At 38.8% G+C, this 8,972-nt stretch overlaps 1 protein-coding gene and 1 long non-coding RNA gene across 2 annotated transcripts; both read left to right on the forward strand.

The window, feature by feature from the left end:
- Window positions 1–497: 497 nt before the first annotated feature.
- Window positions 498–4,768, forward strand: LOC102076118 (myelin-oligodendrocyte glycoprotein-like). The gene is made up of 4 exons (XM_019355931.2): window positions 498–616; window positions 3,200–3,535; window positions 3,999–4,334; window positions 4,399–4,768. The coding sequence occupies exons 2-4, from the start codon at window positions 3,391–3,393 to the stop codon at window positions 4,476–4,478; spliced, it is 561 nt and encodes a 186-aa protein (XP_019211476.1). The 5' UTR covers window positions 498–616; window positions 3,200–3,390; the 3' UTR covers window positions 4,479–4,768.
- A 2,680-nt stretch (window positions 4,769–7,448) lies between these two features.
- LOC109197436 (uncharacterized) lies at window positions 7,449–8,656 on the forward strand. The gene is made up of 3 exons (XR_002058528.2): window positions 7,449–7,907; window positions 8,127–8,218; window positions 8,541–8,656. It is a non-coding gene; the product is annotated as an uncharacterized LOC109197436 (long non-coding RNA).
- The last annotated feature ends 316 nt before the right edge of the window (window positions 8,657–8,972 follow it).

Raw genomic sequence — 8,972 nt, forward strand, 5'->3', positions numbered from 1 at the left:
GCCCCTGAGCAAACACAGATCCCAGAGTATATCACCACTTTCATTTTTACTGCTACTGCTTCTACAGCATTATGATTTAGTTGTTTATTGTCCTCTCAGACCACCAGATAGAGGTGAATGTGGAGAAGGACTCAGACTCTGTCATACTGCCTTGCAAAACAAAACCTGACCTGCCTGAGGACACCACAGTGGAGTGGACTCACTCTGATACTGAACTCATGATAGTTCATGTATATTCAAACAGAAGTGACCAACTTAAAAAACAGGATGGCCTTTACAGAGACCGAACAAAGATGAACAAAGACCTGCTGAGAACTGGAGACCTCAGTCTGACCCTGAAATACCCCACAGAGAGAGACAGTGGAGGATACATCTGCACCATCTACAGGGACAAAGACATCCTGAGACAGAAAGTAGTGCTGCAGGTCAAAGGTCAGTATTGTAGATGCAAATCAGAGGTTAATGCTATAGATTTAGTTCAGGATTCATGATTTTTTTGAAAATGATGTCTCTACAGAACCATTTCCATCCTGGGCCAAAGCGCTCCTCATTCTCCTTGTTCTGGTTTTGGTTCTTGGGGGTGTTTTATTTCATTTCCGACAAATTTTCAGAAAAGGTGAGCATCTTCTATTGAAGCTGAAGTAATAAAGAGTACAGACAGCTGATAGAACTGTAGAGAAACTTCCACTTTTGTTCAAGAAATCAGAAAACCCCCTTGAGACTTAGTCACTGATCAGTGAAGCTTCACAACATGACTTTATGACTTTATTAAAGAGTGTATGTGCTTAACTCGATTGATCTGATCTCGTCCAACCACTGAGAACCTTTATACAAATTATTGACATGAGGTTTACAAGAGTTACAGTATACAATGTCTTATAAAGCAGCTAACTATTTCTCCAGGCTAAATGATGATCCTCTAAATTTGTGACACGCCATTTCCTCTCCAGCTTACGAGTTATCTGCTTTAGGCTACGTGTTTGAGAATTATACCACGGAGTCAGGTACTTCTGATTTGAGACCTTAGTTTTCACAGGAGCTACAGTATCCAGAGTCGTACGTAGTGAGGAGGTAAAATTATTAACAAGATAATCGACCTCTGTTGGAGTAGCGTTCAGATAGCTGCTCTGCTCTATGTTGGTACAGGGCATTGAAGATGATAACAGTGGGTGGATTATATTCTTAAACTTAGTTACAGCACTTTCAGAAAGACATCTACTGTGATAAAGTCTACTCTCCACTGCTGTGTAATCAATTATTGTAAATGTAAATGTTATCAGGAAATGATCAGACAGCAGAGGGTTTTCAGGAAACACTGTTAATGTTCAGTTTCTATGCCATACGTTAAAACAAGATCTAGAGTGTGATTAAAGTGGTGGGTGGGTTCTTTTACATTTTGAGAGAAGCCAATTGAGTCTAATAACAGATTAAATGCGATGTTGAGGCTGTCATTTTTAGCATCTACATGGATGTTAAAATCACCCACAATAATTATTTTATCTGAGCTGAGCACTAAATCAGATAAAAAGTCTGAGAAATCAGAGAGAAACTCTGTGTAAGGCCCAGGTGGACGATAGATGATAACAAGTAAGACTGGTTTCTGAGTTTTACAGCTGGGGTGGACGAGGCTAAGCATCAGGCTTTCAAATGAATTAAAAGTCTGTCTTGGTGTTCTTCAGTCTCAGCTGACTGCAGGTTTCCCCAACCTTATAAACAGTACATTTGCACAATGAATGGCTGTGAGGTCAGTTCCTTGACCATTAATATTAAAATTGTCATGAACATTCACCAACAACCACTAATCAAAGTCCATTGATCAAGACAAACAAAACAATCCCATAAAGCCAACAAAGAGCTTCAGTTCAACAAAAAGTTTCAGAGGCCTGACCTCAATTCCACCAGTGGGGACAAAACAGTTTGGGCAACTATGACAACTATGGCAAAACAGTTCAGTACTGGGCCAAGTGTCCTGTTTTTTGAAAATCAAAATATGGTCATCCTAATCTTCAGGGTCTCCAAAGCCAAAACAACAGACAAAAACCCTAGTTTCCCTTAAAAAAAAGAAGAGGCTGAATTATAGAGTAAAACGAAAAGAAAAGTACAATTCCTCTGTGGCTGGCCACAAAACTTGACATTGCTCAGCTGTGGCAATCAGGTGCGGTAACCTGGAACAGAGATTGAGGGAGAGAGCAGCTCTCTTCCACGAAGTGGCTAAAAGTTCAGTAAACAACCAGTATTTTGGATTAACTGAAGGCTTTTCAGAGAGTTTTTAGGACATGCTGATAATGCAGTAGTCCAGCCTTGGAGTAATAGATGCATAAACTAGTTTTTCAGCATCATTCTGAGACAGGATATTTCTAGTTTAGAGATACTGTACAAATGGAAGGAAACAGTCTTGCATATTTGTTTAATATGTCCATTAAAGGAAATATCCTAGTTAAAAACACCAAGGTTCATCCTGATGTGTTCTTATTCTGGGGCAAGGTAATAAAGTTACTGTCATCACTAACAAATACCAGTCATCCTGTTAACCCACTACTACATCTTCTGCTTGAGGTTGCTTAGGAATGTGCAATAGGGAGTTAATACATGCAGTTCTCTTTTTGTTTTAAATCACTGACCTATTGTACCTTTCTCCTTGTTCATTATGTTAACCTGTAGTGTCATTGGAAGGTTATGGTTATGCTGCAAAGGTGATATGTGTTGGTAGGGAGGGCGGGGTGAGGAGGGGGAGAAAAGGGACTTAGGGTTTGGGTTTGGGGTAATGTTCTCGGGAAACCCAATATATTGTATGTTTCTGGTGTGCTGTATAAGACAGTTTCCCTTTGTCCTTAAAGCAAATAAATATTGCATTATAAAAAACCCCACCAAGGTTCCTCACAGTGTTACTGAAGGCCAAGGTAATGCCATCCAGAGTAAGAATCTGGTTAGATACCATATTTCTAAGATTTTTAGGGCCGAATACAATGACCTCAGTTTTATCTGAATTTAGAAGCAGAAAGTCATTTAGTCATCTTTATGTTTTTAAGTCATTCTTTTAATTCAACTAATTAATGGTATCATCTGGCTCATTGATGGGTAAAGTTGGGTGTCGTCTCCATAGCAGTTAAAATGTATGCTATGCTTTCTAATGCAATAAAGCAAATGTGCTCATTGCTGCTGCTACCTCTGTCTTTACAGCTCATATTGTCCTTTGTAGTCTTCTTCGTTCTCCAGGTTGAGGTGGAGTCAGGGGCTGAGTCTGTCCAGCTGCCCTGCAAAACCACATTTTATTTACCTGAAGATGTTAAAGTGGAATGGACAGATAGAGACAACAGGACGATTCATGTGTATCATAGTGGCTCTGACCAGCCTGATGAACAGGACTGGCTTTTCAAAGAACGAACAAGGATGAATAAAGACCCGCTGAAAACTGGAGACCTCAGTTTGACTGTGAACTACCCCATACAGTGGAACAGAGACATCTGCACCTGCACCGTCTACAGCGGGGAGGGAAGCATCCTGATGAAGAAGCGAGTGAAGCTGAAGGTCAGAGGTCAGTGACCTGTAACAGTGACCTGTAAAATACAAAATGACCTGTAACAGGTCATTTTGTATTTAAAGGAACATATTTGAATTGCACTTCTTCTACATCATAATACAAACTAATGATTCACACATGTGGCCCTGGGTATTGAACTGGACCACAAACTGTGATTCACCTCACTGTTGATTCTCAGCAAAATATTAGCAAGTGCAGCAGTTTCAAGGGAAGAAGAAATTACTGTTAAGCAGCATATTAAACAGCCCTCCACCGAAAGAACAAACAAACAAACAAAAATGAAACAAAACAGTGCAATCAGACTCTGATCATCTCTAAACGTTTGAAAAGCTGCTTTTATTTCCTAGATTTCTGTCACCTGTTGTGATTTCATCTGGTTCCTTCCTCTAGTTTGTCTGCAACTATGTGTGTGCAGACAGCAGCAGGAGCAGTTTTTCAATGTTTTTTGTCCTCTCAGACTGTCAGGTGGAGGTGGAGGAAGGGGTGGATTCTGTCCAGCTACCATTCAAAACCACTGGTGATCTACCTGGTGACACTAAAGTGGAGTGGAGACGCATTGAACCCAAAACACTTATGACTGTCCATATTTATCAGAATGGATCTGACCAGTCTGAAGAACAGAACCAGGATTACAGAGACCGAACAAAGATGAATGAAGACCTGCTGAAAACTGGAGACCTCAGTCTGACCCTGAAACACCCCACAGAGAGAGACAGTGGGAGATACAGATGTGGAGCTTACAGACGGGAGAGCAACATATGGAGGGAGAAAACAGTGCTACTTAGGGTCAAAGGTTTGACTGAGTGATTGATTGACTGATTGACTGAGTCTGACCGTGTCTTGTGTCTCTTCTGCAGGAGAGTTCAAATCGGGAATCAAAGAGGGGAGATCCAGCTCAGCTGATGCAACTCATCTGATAGCTGATCAATCAGTTTGATGCATGACTGATTTGATCAATAATCTAACAATAAGTGATGAAGCGAGGAGGACATACTGAATGTTATTTATGTCAAAACCAAGACTAAAAGTGCTAGATGAAAAAGTTACTTTAACAATGAAAGAGATTGATGTACACAGATAAAGCAGTTCGGTGTGTTCTCCTTTTCTGTGCTTTGATCGGCTGTTTATGTCTGTGTTGTCACTTGTCCTGACAACATCCCACTGGACAAACAACATCTGCAGCTGGCACTATCTCTAATGCGCACGCACACACACACACACACACACACACACACACACACACACACACTAATATTTGGTTAAATGCTCTTAGAAAGTTGAATCTTGACAAGACAATTTTGGTAGTTTTTATTAAAAAAAAATTACTCAAGGTCTCGTCAACCTGAGACTGTCTAATTAAGACACTTCTTATACTACTATGAAGTTTAGAAATATATACAATGAGATTACGCTAATGGTAATATTCCTGAAAATATAGGATAAAAAAAAAAAGTGCAGCATTATAAATTGGACAATTAAGTGAAAATAATCATAGTTATGTGATGTGCTTAATGAGAGAAGTAAACTCATATCACGAAAAGAAGTGCAATCAAATCTTTCTGTACAAGCAAAATTGTGTAAAGCAAAACAGTGAAAAAGAGGACATAAGCATAGCACCACTCGAGTTGTGTGTTGAATGATTTCAACAGCAGTGGAGAGGGGGGAGAGAAGAGTTCATAAGAGGATAAAAGATGATGCTTTAGTAATAAAGAGCTGTTTGTTCTGTAGACCTGACTGTGAGCAGATGGATCATCAGGAAAAAAAGGTTCACAGTTGTATTTTAAAATGACGAATACTGTACCACAGGATTAACCATGGCCAAACAATTGCCAACTAACAATTGAATATGCAAGTCAGAGTTTTCTCAGCTTATCGTGCCATGTTGGATTGAACCCTTGATGAAGTTTGGGGACTTTGCACTGAGTCACTGCTTCCATATTTGACATCCTAACATGCATCAGCTCGATTGCAGTGAAAATAGTGAAACTGAACTTAAGAAATGTACTGAAACAGTGTTTGTTTGCCACAGACACAGACTTCAATCCAAGACTTCAAACGGACAATGTGAAATTTAAGATTTTTTATTTTTTTTAGATCAGGGCTCCATGGTCTTAATACATGTCGACTTTAATACACCACTGACTGCTCCCAGGATGTGGAGTTTAAGACTGTTTCATGCAGGTCCATATATTTTACCCAGGACTTTACTATTTTTATGATAACTGCTGTGCACACTGTGTATGTTAATACTAACCCAATTCTTGGTTAGTAACATAACACCATTAGCAGTCAGCTGAGTATGCATCTTAAGCCCATGAGACCACGGCCTGAAGGTGCCTCTCATTCTTCTGAAAAACAGTCAGGCAGAAAAGTTGTCTGTATTTTCTCTGGTTTTCTTTTGGAGATAGGAAATCTGTATTTTTATACTTAAGATAATTGCGTTTGCTACTTTGTCCACTTTAATCATGATGGCAGTAATGGCCAAATAAAACCATTTTGTTTAGACTACTTTCTGCTTTTAGATGTTATGTTCATGTGTCACCAAGTCTAATGTGTAACAAGGCAGGTAATTGGTATAAATTAAATTCATCTCTCCATCATGTGCTTCAGCATGAGGTCATGAACTGATATCTGAACGTTCTCCTTCAGGATGTATTTTGTAGACAGCAGAGTTCATGGTCCATTTGCCACAGCAAGTCTTTCAGGTTCAGCTTTTTTTTTCAGCTTTTGTCTCATCAGCCCAAATAGTATTTTCCCAAAAGTCTTGGGGGATCATCAAGAAGTTTTCTGGCAAAACAGAGACAAGCTTTTGTTTTCTTTTTGCTCAGCTGGGGTTTTCATCTTGGATCTTGGTGCAGAAATGGCCTGGATGCCAACCTCGTTCTTATCATGGAGTCATGAACTTTTAAGACTAGATAGCAGTTTTTATAGAATAAAACTTGAGAAGCAGTTTGTCAACAGAAAATAGGGAATAGTAATGTGTTTAAAAATCTAGATTAATTATTCTTAATGCTAATCAGGGAAACAGACACTTTTAAGAAACATTATATCTTTTACTGTTTACAAACAGAAGTCAGACGGATCTTTCAGGAGTGGGGAAGCAATTTTCTGGAGAACTGTTTGTTTGGTAGGCAGTAACGTCATAACTGCTCATCTCTGACCTAGATCCTTGAATGTTATTGCCGCCATCACATACGCAAGCATGCACCAATGCAGGCTGTTGAACAGAACAACTAGATAATCTCATATGATACGTTTTTAATGTAGCTCCTTTTATTTCACAATTTTCTGTAAACCAGTTTGTAACCCACACTTGCTGTTAATTCTTGAACTGAAAGACAAAGTACATATCCAAGTGTAGCAGGACCCAAAATGCTGAACTTTGAAAACTGGATGTAAAAATCAAAAGTAGCTTTATTGCTGATATCTTACAAAGTGAAGATAACATTAGTTAGAAACGGGTAATTTAGCAGAAGTTATCTCGCAGGAGACACAAGCTAGAACACAAAGTTTGAGGAAGATAGCAAATAGCAGAAACAAGCTGAAGGTATAAATACAGAGGAGGAAACACCTAGACTGTTAAGCCCCAAAGGGCTTTCTGAGCTTCCAGCTCGGAAATGACATGGCCAAAATGAATGGAGTATTTCTCTGCAGTTACAAACTCTGTTTAAACAATCTTGTTATCAAAATAAACCTAACAATCTCATCAGAGGTGTGAATACTCCAGCAGATATTCCTCTCCTTAATTTTTTTAGCATATAAACATTTTAAAAATATGCTTTAATTCACATTTTAATCCAGAAATCCGGTGATCAACATATGAACAAAGATGTGCAAAGATGTATGCTTCTAATGTGAACGAGTGAAAAATTACTGCAGTTTTAATAAATAAATATTGAGGCGTTGTGCAGTTTGTCCTAATTTTGGCAAACGTTGGACACCATATATGAGTTGAATATTTTAGGTATTAAACAGCAGAAATTATTTAATTTAATTAACATTCCTAAAAATGCTGAATAAATATTTTTGAAGACTTAACCACACATTCACATACACATGGAGTGTTTAAATGGCCTCTGGCACTTTTAACTCTTGCTGTGTCCAAATTCAGAAGTAGCAAGCTTCGAAGGACATATTTGTAGGCAATGATGTCACAGTGACGCAACGAAGGGTGTCCAAATTCGAAGAGTCCTCCAAATGTGGCGACAAATGCGTCCTTCATTTCCCCGAATTTGAAGGATGGGTCGGTGTATCCTTCGTGTCCTACCATATGCCAGGATTCATTGCGGGCCATACAGGGGATTTTTTCTGATAACAATGGCGGTCGAAGCGGGAGTTAATGCGGGAGAGGAAAACACTTTCAAATGTAAGTATATGAAAACCTGGTGGAACAAAAGTTACATTTTTATAAGCAGTTGTATTGTTAAGCTTTGGGCATCTGCATAGACATGTTGTTTGTTTGTTTTTTTAAATTAAAATAATCATAAACTAGCTTGTATGGTGGGTCTGCAGTTTTTCATCTATTGCCGCTTACATACAGCTAATATAGTTTTTTTCGAATTAACCTTTTTGTGATATGTTGTAGGGTACAAAGACCAAACGGCTCAATTTATTAAAACGAGGAGATAACGATCACCTCTTCACTGGGGTAAAGAATTCGGCGACTGTGGCATGCAGGTACAAGAATAAATCAATGTACACATCATATTCATATGAGTATGTTTTTTTTAACCCTCATGCTGTACAGAACCTGAGATATTCCTCTGGTGTTCTGCTGTGAAAACTTTTGGATTTAGGGATTAACATAGTTGCCATGGTTTCCTCTCTTCTCTTATTTGTTGTGTGTGATCAGGACAATTCTGGAGAAGATGGGCCTGCAGGGGAAAGTCACCCCCTTGCAGGCCAGAAGAAATGGGATAACTAAAAAAAAATACAAAGTATGTATGTGTAAGAGCCAAAGTTGATGTTTATGTTTTGTCTATTTGTTATGGTGGCACAGGTGCAAAGCTTTACCTGCATCTCAGGTGATTGCATGGGGGTGTGGTCGCAGTTTATTTACCTGATCCCGGTGTTCGCAGCAGGTGTGTTGGGTGAGTGGTTTGTGGGCAAACTTTTCTGTTGACCGTCATTTTTGACACGTCAGTTAATGCATGTGCTATTTGTAAAGTGATTGAAAGCGCAAAAGTTTGTTTTTGTTTTGTTCTTAAAATAAATACACAAAGTACAAGTATGACTCATTATGGATTATTGGAGGAGCGTCACAGGAACACAACCAATTCAGCCAGCTGTGGCTTTATTTATGGATGGAAGTCACAAAAGTATGTGTGTTATCAAGAACATAATTCTTAAGAACACAAGTTAATAAATGTACAATTACTAAGAGCTGTGTTGTTTTTATTTGTCTAATGACATTTTTGATTTCCTCTGCCTT

The sequence above is a fragment of the Oreochromis niloticus genome, linkage group LG5 (assembly GCF_001858045.2).
Source record: "Oreochromis niloticus isolate F11D_XX linkage group LG5, O_niloticus_UMD_NMBU, whole genome shotgun sequence".
Taxonomy (NCBI): Eukaryota; Metazoa; Chordata; class Actinopteri; order Cichliformes; family Cichlidae; genus Oreochromis; species Oreochromis niloticus.